The sequence below is a fragment of the Trachemys scripta genome, chromosome 5, assembly GCF_013100865.1.
Source record: "Trachemys scripta elegans isolate TJP31775 chromosome 5, CAS_Tse_1.0, whole genome shotgun sequence".
NCBI classification, from domain to species: Eukaryota; Metazoa; Chordata; order Testudines; family Emydidae; genus Trachemys; species Trachemys scripta.
The window spans coordinates 51750588-51763120 of record NC_048302.1 but is presented as its reverse complement, the minus strand read 5'-3'; the positions used below and the strand labels follow the sequence as shown (position 1 = coordinate 51763120).

At 39.9% G+C, this 12533-nt stretch overlaps 1 protein-coding gene across 3 annotated transcripts in view; it reads left to right on the top strand.

The window, feature by feature from the left end:
* The window catches only part of INPP4B (inositol polyphosphate-4-phosphatase type II B), a 301350-nt gene that overhangs the window by 118699 nt on the left and 170118 nt on the right, over window positions 1–12533 (top strand). For all 3 annotated transcript variants that reach the window (XM_034771368.1, XM_034771367.1, XM_034771370.1), the window contains 3 exons: window positions 2838–2949; window positions 5227–5299; window positions 11670–11817. In XM_034771368.1, coding sequence (XP_034627259.1) covers window positions 2838–2949; window positions 5227–5299; window positions 11670–11817 — 333 coding nt within the window. The remainder of the gene's footprint in view (window positions 1–2837; window positions 2950–5226; window positions 5300–11669; window positions 11818–12533) is intronic.

Genomic DNA, 12533 nt, shown 5'->3' with positions numbered 1-12533 from the left:
GGTAGAATCAGACCTGTTGTGACCAATACATTCTCAAATATGCTTGCAGGTTTATTTTTTGGCCTGGAAATTTTATTTCCTACAAAGAGTGAGCATAAGATTTTACTTTTACATTTTAGTTTCAGTCCAAGGCGACAGAAAAGCTTAAATTCATCACGGCCTGAAGTTCTTGGTTAAATATTTAAGGCTAATTGGTAATGTGACAGAAGTTTGGCATGCTGATCAAAATGCATTAAACTGTTGTGAACTGTCAGTGTTTTACCAGTTGCACCTGAAGTGATACATAAGTTTTAAGGGGTATATATGACCTGGCAACAGCAGTTTGTATGGCATACCCCCTTTCTCCTCAAAGATTGATTTATCTATTGAGTACTGGAGCTTGCTCTACCTGTGCCAATTGTGACACAAGAAAGAGAAAAGAGGTGAAAAATTAGGTCAAAGCTGTAGTCTGTAGTAATTCAAAGGACAGAGGGAACTGACATGAATCCATTAAACTACTGTTACCTTTTGTTTTTTAAAAGGACACTAGCAAATTATTTTTCATAAATTTTAAAATTGTTTATGTACTGTTGATAATAAATATCCATGGCAACCTGAAATCCTGATTCTTCACTACCAATCTCCACCCCGTTGCTTGCTCACTTGTCAGTTAATCTAGGGTTGCTTGTGTGTTGAGCTGCTGAATTGTTTGTTTGTGTGTGTGTTTTGTTTTTTATTATTGTTTGGTGCACTTGGTTTGTAGCAAACAACACCCCACATATATACCACACAAAGATTTATATACAATTTTACAAAGCTTATGTTAGAAAAAATTGTATTTCTTTATTGTCAGAGTATATACATTTAAATGTCTTCAATTTTAGATAACAGTGGCTAGTACCAATAAGTAAACATTTATCTTAAACCACAGAGGTCACTACATTTTAAGACTGTATTGTCGGAACAGGAAAATATCCCAAATAACTACGGTGAACAAGGCCATAATCATGAAAAGACCTACACATGTGCTAAACTTTCCACACTCTGAGTAGGCCCATCGACTTCTTTTGGGACTCTTCATAGTGTGTAAAATTAAGGATACGTGTGAGAACAGCGCAAAGTCCCGCTGAAGTCATTGGGGCTCTGTACAGGTGCAAGGAAAAGCTCCTAGGTTTTTTTTTTTTTTTTTAAGTTATTCTCTCCTAACATGCCAACCATATAGCCCCTTCTCCAGTGCCTTCCTATATCTTATCATACCATAACAAATTCAAGCTCCTCATTTTCACCTATACAGTCATAGGTCTCCGTGTCCATTGCGGAAAGCCACGGATTCCGTGACTTTCTGCGACCTCAGTCACTTCTGCAGCAGCCAGTGTGGCTGACCCCAGGGCTGCCCAAGCAGCTGACTCAGGGGACAGCTGCTCAGGTGGCCCCACGGACAGCCACACCGGCCATTGCTGGAGTGGCTCTGCAGCCAGCCACTCGGGTGGCCCCCAGCCAACCGCACCGACCACTGCTGGAGCGGCTTGGGGCCAGCCGCACTGGCTGCTGCTCGAGTGGTCCCCGGGCAGCTGGCCCTGTTGACTGCCCAAGCAGCAGTCCCTGGGTTGGTCAGAGCAGCTGCTGCTCTGGTGTCTCCCGGCAGTGGTCCCTGGGGCAGCCGGAGCAGCTGCTGGTCCGGTGGCTCCCGGCAGCTGGTGACACTGGCGCACACACACCCTGCGGCAGCCCCCTGGGGCGCCTCTTCTCCTCCTCCCTCCCCCTCTCCCCCGCAGCAGCAGCTGCCCCAAGATTGGGATTTGTAGAGGGACTGAGGGAGTGAAATGACTGCAGAGATGTATTTGAAGGCAATATGAAGGCTACTATTTAGTTGGGTATTTTTAGTAAAAATCATGGACCGTCACGGGTCCTGAATTTTGTTTGTCGTCGATGACGTGTCCATGACTTTTACTAAAAATACCCTGGTCATTTCTCCCCCTCATTCCCTCTACTCTTCCCAATCTGCTCATCTTACTATGGAACTCCCAGTCTCTCTTTTAACTGCTTGCAATTTTATGCCTCTTACCATGCTGCCTCCTACACCTGAAATAGTCTTTCACTTTTCATCCTCCAAGTTCCTTTCCTCTCCTTAAAACCCAGCTCTCCAACAGTGCGTCCTCCATTCTTCTCACCGTTCATAATCCCCCAAACCAAAGTATTGATGTGTGCAGTAAATTGGTAGATTATAAAATGGGGCATTGGCACAATGTGTAATAGAGTTTTCTTAGAAGTACCCTAGGCCAGGTCTGCACTACAAACTCACATCGGCATAACTCAGGGGTGTGAAAAATCCATGCCCCCGAGTGACGTAATTATACTGACCTAATCCCTGGTGTAGACCGTGTTCTTTCAATGGGAGCTGGTCTCCCGTTGACATAGCTACTGCCTCTTGTGGAGATGGATTAATTACACTAATGGGAGAAGCTCTCCCATCGGTGTAGTAGCATCTTCACTAAAGTGTTATGGTGGCATGCAGAGCTGCTGTAGCTTTTTAAGTGTAGACCTGCCCCTAGTCAGAAGAATATTTAAAACATTCATGGTATTTGTGGAAGAGTTCAATCTTCTTTTAGACAGCACTTGCCCATCTAGAGTTTTAACTAATATATTCAAAGTTCTCCTTGTTATAAGCCGTGTTGGACAAATACATTGCCGTCCTATTGTTACCATTTACTTTATGGTAGTAGAAAATGAGTTTAATACAGATGAAAGCGGCTACAAAATGAATAGAAGAGCAAATGTGTACTGACATGAATATTTATATTGAAGTGACGAGAGGCTGCTGAAGAATACTTTTTAATTTTAATTATTTTTGGTTTCAGAACTTCTGATGGTGGAAAGACAGTTGGTACCATAGACGTCAGCTTTGTGAAGATGGGGGAGATAGAAGTGGGGGAAGTAGACCACATCACAACAGATGTGCAGGGACAAAAGGTATGAAATCAGTCAGCTCATTGCACAAATTAAATTAGAATGATCAGTGGTGCTAGATGCCTATATTACTAATACCACACTGGGATTTAAGTTCTCATTATTCAAAAAAGCTAAATGAGAAATCAGCTCTGGAATGAAGTACAATATGTGTGCTCAGCTCTCTCAACTCAAAATACATTTGCATAGAGCTGTGCCAAGTGATACTCTGTTCTCAAACGTTCCCCCTCTGGTTTGTTAGAACAAAAGTATTCATTTAAACCTCAATCAACCATAATTAACCACTACTTGAGAGCTGTCAGAATGTAGTATGAGGCACTAGTGTTGTGATGGGTCAAAACTTGGGTTTGGCTTTATTAATAAGCACAAAATACATAAGTTGAATTATAGGCCAAGCTGCCTTCCCAGGCTATTCCTCTCTTGGTGCAGCTTGGCCCTACAATTTAAATTCCTCTGCTGTGAGAGGACCACTCCCCTCATCTCCAAGCCCTGTTATTTAGTTGAGGTTAATGAGCTATATCAACCATAGTGAGCCTGCAGGAATTAATTGGTCTCTCCTTGCTGGGTTCCAATACTTGTTGATGGGGTGGGTTGACAGAAGAACACTGTAAGCTTGTTACAGCCATAGTTTCAGTGGGCTTTGAATGCATTTGTTAAATTAAGTGAGACACAGTTACCCAATTTCCTGTTTGTGTGCGCAAACAGGTGAGGGTGCAATTCCAGAGACATTTTTGAGGAAATTGCACTACTTCCTCATCAATATATTGAAATACCCCCAACCAATTAGTTTTGAACTGAGTGTAATATTCAGTATGCTGAAAGTCTGCACATTCAGGCAGAAGGAAACTGGTAGCCAACCCCAGATCTGGGATGTTGATTGGTACAAAACAGACCACCTCCAAAGGGCATCATCTCCCCCCTTGCTCACAAACCTTTTCACAGTACACTCACAACCCTCCTACGACCAGATGTTCACATGAGGATCTGGCTGTTAGTACCATTCAGAATTCAGAGTAGGGTGAGGAATTACTAGCATTAGTAGAGATTTCTGTCCTGATCTTAAGCCCTGAATGTTTTACTAAGTGCAAGGTTAGCCCAAAATAGAAGGGGAAAATACTAAAATAGTCCGCTTGAACAAGAATTTATTATACTAATCACTGACTCCTTGGCTGCAGACACTCTCTTGCCAATGTAACCCATGTGGTTCTGCTGTGTAGAAGGGCAGAATTACTTGCATGGTACAGAGCTTTGATACATAGGGGTTCCCCTTGCAATAGAGAGCATGGGGGGCAGATAGGGCCACGTCTGGAAAGGCTATGGAAGAGGCAGAGATGAGAGCAGAATATCTGCTGCTATATAAATCCTTTTGCCCTCTGTCCCACCTCCTGTGGAAAGGGGGCGTGGCAGCAGCCTCCAGAGGCTATGACTGTCTTACTGTTGCAGTAGAAACTGCAAAATACTTTGTCAGTCTTTCCAACACGTGAAGGAAGGATTCCTTCTATCTTATTCTGCACTAAACAGAATGATGCAAAGCATAGTTATGTGCTTTGTCTGTCTGTCTGTTTAGGATTTAGACCCAAAAGAAATGCAAGAACACAACAGAAGCTGGTGTGCTGCCTTTGAAAGGAAAAAAAAAACAGTTGACAAGATTTAAAAATATAGCTTTCTTAAAACATTAGAGCTCAGAATTATACATGAGTGTGAAGCCAGAAGAGGAGCCATTAAAAATGGTTTAGAAGATTATGTAAAAGTAAGTAGTGCTAAGAGATGAAATCATCAAGTGAGGAAAGAGATGTCAAAAAGAGGACAGTAAAAAAAAAAAATTCCCACCTTTTCCCCCCAACCCTGATTTAAAATTGCGTTTGTACTAAATGCTGCCTGCCTGCCTGCTGTGATTTTGAGTGTAGCCCTTGAAAGAAATTCCTTTGAAATTCTATAACTCATCAAAAATTGTTTTCTACTCTGCTATTGCCTTTTTGGAAAGTTCTTTCTACTTCATTTTGGGACAATCCTTCATGTTTTGCTGCCTTCTGTACAGAGACTCCAGTGTTACAACCTATTATTAAATATTACAACTGAATTGTACAGGGAAAATGCAAATTAGTAATTAAAAATAAAATCGCTTCACAAAACAGGTAGGGTTGGAAATATAGCTCATCACAAATATTTTGTCCAAGGCCATTCATATTTAACTGTTTTACATTTCTTTTGCAGCAACTTCTGAAAAATTCCATTTGTGGTTATGTTTCCTTTCAAAGTGTTACATCTTTTCTTTTGTAGTGTGCACTGGTGTGTGAATGTACAGGACCTGAAGGCATAAGTGGTAAAGACAGCTTACCTCTATTAAATGCAGGTATGTGTTATAACATCATAATTTCTTTAAATAATTAGGGCTATAATATAGTACTAGGTTATCTCTGTTAGTGGGAGAAAGTAGGGAAAACCACCAAAATCTCATGCATACAAGGGTTTTGAACAGAGCACTTTTAAAATGTTGTGCCCTATTTAATGATCACTTGAAGTTTAACATTTGCATTTATATAAGCCACAGACACTGAAGGTTTGATAAAAGCTAACTACAAAAGATGTTCAAAGGGCATTTTAGTAGTTCAAACAACAAGATGTTTGTAATTCTTTTATGTATATATTCTAATGCATTTTGAGTAGATTGCTTTTTGATTCCAAAACAATGGGCTGCTATACAACAATACCAATTTTGAAGAGTTTCAGAACCACTAGCGATTTAAGGGGTTTTCCTGAAAACCCTGCTCCTGGAAGCTTTTTTCACTCACTGGAGTAGAGTGCAGTTGACTACTTGTGTGAGGAAGGATTTGCAGAAACTGGCCCTGAAAAGTTAGACTTCGTGGTACTCTGCTGAATACTCTTACATTTGGAGCCTTATCCAGTGCCTATTGAAGTCAGTGGAAAGACTCCAATTCACTTCAGTGAGCATTGGATGAGGCCCACTGTTTTTTGTAATGTATGGTGTTGTGTTAATGACTATAAAGTAGTTATAGTTGCACACACATTTGACTCCTGAGTACGCCTCTCTCACTGTTTATACAATGTTAGCTGAGATTGTGTTGAAAGCCCTGTGATTTTAAATGGAAGGGGCTGCTGGCAGGGCATTTTGAGGTCAGAATCTGCTCTGGAGCTCACTTCAGACTTTGGTTTGAAGTGTTTATATGCTCAACCCATTTCTCTCTCTTTCTCATTATACAAAGAAATATTACATGATGGTGTGGAGTGCTGTAAAAGTGTTATCAGCCTGAGTGTAGGAATTTACATCTCTCAGCAGTAAGAAAGACACAAGTAAGCTATCCAGGTCACCCAAAACATACCACACCAGTATTTATTCTTTATGCCCCACATACATTACAGATAGAAATATGTTTTTTAGAAACCCGTAAAGCCTTATTTACCATGAGACCAAGTGCTCAGGTCTCAGAGGGAGTCATGGAAACCTCTAAAAATGACTTGAAATAACTTTTCCTTATACACCTCTACCCTGATATAACGCGACCCGGTATAACATGAATTTGGATATAACACGGTAAAGCAGTGCTCCGGGGGGGGCGGGGCTGCGCACTCCGGTGGATCAAAGCAAGTTCGATATAATGCGGTTTTACCTATAACGCCGTAAGATTTTTTGGCTCCCAAGGACAGCATTATATCGGGGTAGAGGTGTATATAAAATATCACAATATATTTCTTGTGAACTTTGAATCCAGTTGGGAAGCCTATCTGTAACCCTGTAAAAGCTGCTATTTGTAGTTCTGCATGACTCTGAGATATAGGATTTTAAAACTAACATTTTTATGTATAAAAAACGTGTTACAGGTCCAGTAATGAGTCTTGCCCATCCTGGGCCGCTGGAGGGTTTTTTTGTTTTGTTTGTTTTTGCGGGGAGGAGGAGAAGCCCACATATTGGGGGGAGAATGAAAAATATTTTTCTGGTTGCTTGATTTTTTTATTTTTTTTTTTAGTTGAAGTTACTTTGGGGAGATTAGGGGCTGGGAGAGATTAGTAATGTGACCTGAACTTTACCTATGAAACAGAGATGCATGATAAATTAGTTTATCACATGGCTCTATAATTTATTACATAGATATCATCTCCACATATCTGGGTTTATATGAATCTCTCTGTCTCTCTCCCCCCATATATATGTTCTCTATATACCTCACACTTTCCCTCTCTTTCGGTGTATATGTATTTGTGTGTAAATGTGTAAACAGTGTCTCTCTTTCTGATGTGTGTATACTGCACTGTATATACTTCTTGGGGAATTCTGCATCAAAAAAATTAAAAATTCTGAGCACAATTTTTATTTGTCAAAATAACACACTATATTCACTCCAGTTTCAGTTACTTTGGTAATTTATTTCAAAATGTTTGTCAACAATACAGACAACAACAAAAAAGATTCTCCCAGGAGTACAGCATTAAAGAAACCCCTATGACAACCCAGTTCCAGCTGGGAGGTGCTGGAGGGGGTTACATGTGGCCCCCTTGAACCCAAACAGTCACCCCCCTCTTCCCAGAGCCCAATCGTGGGGCACCACCCCCCCTCCCCGGCCCAGACACCTGCAGCCTCCCTCCACTCAGCACGTTTACTTCCCTCAGCTTCTTTACTGTCCCACCGGGAGATGTAGTGTGGCCCTGCCCTTCCTCACCCTTTGTCAAAGCTGGGTCTCCCAGGCCCTCTCCTGTCCCTGAGCTGATGCGGATCAAGCCAGGCACCCAAAGCATGCAGAGCCTATATCCCTGCTGGGCTGGGCGCTCTGCTCACTTCAAGCAAAGCGCCCATTAGTGGTCCCTAATGGACAGCAGCAGCTCTGCAGCCCCAATTCTGCAGGGAAAATATGAAATTCTGTGCGGAACATTAATTCTGCGCAAATTCTGAATTGTGCAGTGGTGCGGAATTCCCCCAGGAGTACTGTACTGTGTATGTACCTATATATGTGTATTACAGTATACATTTTTGATTCTCTGTCTTGAGTTATTTATCATGCCAGGGAAACTATGAAACTTTACAAAAAAGAAGTGGGCATAGTAGGACATTGGCATTCATCTCAAGCCTGGATCTTAATACATGAAACTTACAGACCTCAAATGAGTTGTGAAGCCCTTATTGAGTGATGAAAATGAATGTCATATTTCACAGAGCCTCATCATTATTCCATGTTTACCTCGAGACTTCATTTATATTATTAGAAATTCTCTTATCCATTTATAATACTGGAAATTAAAATAATTTTCTCGCATGTTTTTCACGTAAAAGTATGAAAGAGGAGAAAAGTAACTAAAATCTAATAAAAATGAGCAAAACTGAAGTTATTTTTTTCTGAAATAATATGTATGCTTGCTTTTATTCTAAAGGGAAAAATCCATAAATAACAACAGTATTAGAATTTACAACATGACAGTAGTTTCCTTTGATCTTCATTAGACAGTGAACAGAAGTTCAAACAAGAAATAATGTTCATTCTTTTTGTTTTATAAGTTTTATGGGGGGGGAGGGAGGACTGAAGAATAACATGTGGAGAAATAAATGATTTCCAAGGAACAGAAAACACTGCGATCTTTACATTTACAGTGAGAATGTCAGAAAATGCAGTTTGATAAATACATAGCAGTGATTTCCTGGCTTCCACACATAGATGCACTTTTAAAAGAGAACTTTCTCCATTTTGCTCAGTGAAATGCTTTGAAAGTTTGTACATAAGCAAGTCTCTCTCTACATAAATTTCACAGTTTTATAAATGTAGGGAGTTTTGGACTGAGCAAGCCTTTATTCCATACGTTACAAAAGCTAAATGCGTTACTGCCAAGGCCAAACATTCAAAAGTCATGAGGCACGCCCCCTCAAAATCATGAGACTGGCTTAAAAATCATGAGATTTAAACAATAATAAACTTGGGATTCTTTTTAATTTGTCTTCTGGCTTTCAGCCTTTAAAGTTTCCTAAGCTCTTCTCCATAACCATAAGGTCTAGAAACTTAAAAAAACAAAGCAAAAAGGGAAAAAAAAAAAAAGGCAAGATTGTTACATAATCACCTGACTCCAAGAGCTGTGGCTTTAAGAAACATTCCAAATATCTGAAAATTCTCAAAGAAATCACAAGAGTTGGCAAAGCTGCAAATAAGACTACTTGGACTCCTATATTGAGCAAAGGTTTGCAAGATATGATCCAGAGTTTTCAATTGAAATGCTTCTCTTGAGCTTGCAGATAGCAGTTTTAGCCATTTGTCAGCATTGGAGACACTGCTAGGATGACAATACAACAGCAACAATTGTTCACTAGTCTTTATGTTGCCTAAACTCTGGTTAAATGCAAAAAGAAAAACTCCTAGAGCCAAATTTTCAAGGTGGCCCCTTTTGTAAATTTTTTTGGCATTATTGCACATACAGATTTGCACAGGCAAATGTGAGTTATTACATGTTGTGAGTGCAAATTTACAGGTTCTTGAAAATGTTTCAGATATTCAAAAAGCTACACAGGGATGGGATGCCCCATAAAGCTAATATGGTATAGAGCTTTTCATGTCTAGGTTAGCATCTGAAATCTACTCATAGTGAACAGATTCCTACATTACAGTAAGCACTAGAGTTGACACATGTTGGCAGCTCTCTGCTCATGGGCCAAAAACAGAATCAGCTATACATATTGAATTATCCTTTCAAGTCTGAAGCTTGTCACTCCAATGTCTTGGTTAAGGAACATTGGGGTATCTTACACTGCTGTGGATTAAGACAGGACTTCAGTGCTGTCAATAAAACATCTTCCATTAACTTAGTCACAACAAAAGAGAAAAAATAGGAAATGTTTCATAGTGTTTGAACCAAGTGATATTTTGAATATATGCTTCTGAATCCCAGAAGTCTATCGCAATGGATAAGGCACTAGAAAAAATACTTTGTGACCTTAGACAAGTCATTTAACCTCCATGTCTGTTTCCTTCATCTGTAAAATTAAAACAACAATGCCTGATCACTTTTGTGTAGGTACTTTGAGATCTATAGACAAAAAATGCTGCTGTTCATCTCTGCTAAACATCATTAAGGGATTATTATGTTTGCTTTTTTAAATTATTCTTTGTTAATATTAAATATTTTAGTTTAGAAGTAAATTTATTATCAATAAAAAAGAGGTTGATACCTCAGAGGTCTTAAGTTTTACATGGAAGAAGAGTAATTTCATGGAATTTCTTCAAAACCAAAGAAATAGGAGAGTTCCTGAAAATAATCAAGAGCTGTTAAAAATGAGCATGTGCAATATTGGCTCTTTATAAAGTGGGCTGTAACTTTGCCTACCAGTAATCATCTCATTTATGTAGATCCTCTAGTTTTATTGTTTTCGTTTCAGTCCTTTTTTTATTTTCATAACAAGTCTGATTTTTTTTTAAAGTGCATTTGTGAATCATTGATAGTTTGGCCTTTGTTTATTATAGCTGTGATATTCATGCTGCATGAATCGGTGTACGTAGGCAATAATAGGAGGGAGTGCTTCCCACAGTAGTGAGTTGTAATGTAGGTTGCAAGATCCACTTGTTGATGTGCTTTTAAAAGCAACAGTTTCTTCAAAGCGATCACAGGTCATGCATTTCTTTGAATTATACAATAGTGAGTGTCAGGATCAATGAGAGGCTGGTCCAAGGCAGCTTTTACCAGTAATGTGAAAAGATCAGTAGCTTGATGGAGAGTTGGAGGGTTCAGGTTGCTGTCTGAAGTCATTCTGAATTAAAAAGCAGCTGATGTGTATGTGTGTTTTAATGACAAACATTTATCTCCCAGTAAGCTTATCTAGGAAGTAACAGAAAAGGTATCTTTTCTAGGTTTCCCCTGTGTGCTTCTTCTGGAGAATCAGTAGAGAACAGAAAAAGGGCTCAAGGTCAGAGATAAGGAGAGCACAGGAATTGCACAGGCTCATTATGGAGCATCATTATGCAATTTTGATGAAAATATGACTATGCAGCAGATCTGAGAGAAAAAACCTGCTGTTCTTAGGCTTAAACGTGCAAGGCGCTGAGACCTTGCTCGCTGACAAAGAATTTAAGTACAAGAGTAATCCCTTTTCTGGATTAGGGACAGAGTGCTCTTGCAGGATTGAGCCCGAGACTGTTACATATAGTTCTGGAGGGTGCTAGACTGCAGTGACATATCAGTGAGGCATATTTTCCTCTTAAAATACATATGCAACACCTGTTTGTGTTAATGACCTTTATGTATGTGTAGCTAGGGAAAGATATACCATAATATCTAAATCATTTGGGATGTGCTGCATCTGCCCCATATGGTTTCACTTTCAAATGTATGGAAGCCTGAGAGTTCAATAACACACCTTGCACATGGTTACAGATAATGTTATCCGCTCTTAGCATGAGATTTCACTGTTTATTTATCCATCAGTTAAGTTGCTTTTTACTTTTGTCTCATGAATATGTGTCAGAGAGCTTGAGCTTGCATTCTTACTGCAGCAGTAATGATAAATGTACCAGATACCTACTTTACTAGGTAGAATGTAATTATCTACCGCACTGGGTTGTGCAGCCTTGAGTGCTATGTTTTTAATGAATAATGCGTTTATCTTTGGATTTAAGTTTGGAAATACAGGAGGACAGAGAAGTAATTTTACATTTGTGGAATAAACAATTGTAGTTGCTTCTGACAGAAACATATAGCCACAATTAAGCAATGCCATCATTTTTTCTCTTCTACAGTGTTAAAAAACCCAATCTGTAAATTATACAGATTTCCCACTTCTGACAACAAGTGGCTGCATATCCGAGAACAGATGTCTGAGAGCACTCTTTCTTTCCATGTTCCTAAGGAATTGATCAATCTGAACATAAAGGAGGATATGAGAAGGTAGGGGTAACAAAATTACAAAATAAAAACTGTTAATATCTTTTCTTAGGCATTATTTCTTAGTTGAGGTAATATACATGGTTATTGGTGAAGGTAAACTAAAATATTTTATGAAATGGGTAAGGAAATATGGTGATCTCACTGGCTGATAATTCATAGCTGTGACAGTAATCAGCACTATTCCTTTCTCAGAAATTCTAAGGCCTGGTCTACACTACGGGTTTAGGTCGACTTTAGCAGCGTTAAACCGAATTAAGCCTGGACACGTCCACACAACGAGGCCCTTTCTTTCGACTTAAAGGGCCCTTTAAACCGGTTTCTTTACACCACCTCCGACGAGGGGATTAGCGATAAAACCGGCCTTTGCGGGTCGGAATTGGGGTAGTGTGGACGGAATTCGATGTTATTGGCCTCCGGGAGCTATCCCACAGTGCTTCATTGTGACCGCTCTGGACAGCGCTCTCAACTCAGATGCACTGACCAGGTAGACAGGAAAAGACCCGCGAAGGTTTGAATTTCATTTCCTGTTTGCCCAGCGTGGAGAGCACAGGTGACCACGCAGAGCTCATCAGCACAGGTAACCGTCATGGAGTCCTCCCAGGATCGCAAAAGAGCTCCAGCATGGACCGAACGGGAGGTACGAGATCTGCTCGCCATATGGGGAGATGAAGCAGTGATAGCTGAACTCCGTAGCACTAAAAGAAATGGAAAAGTAT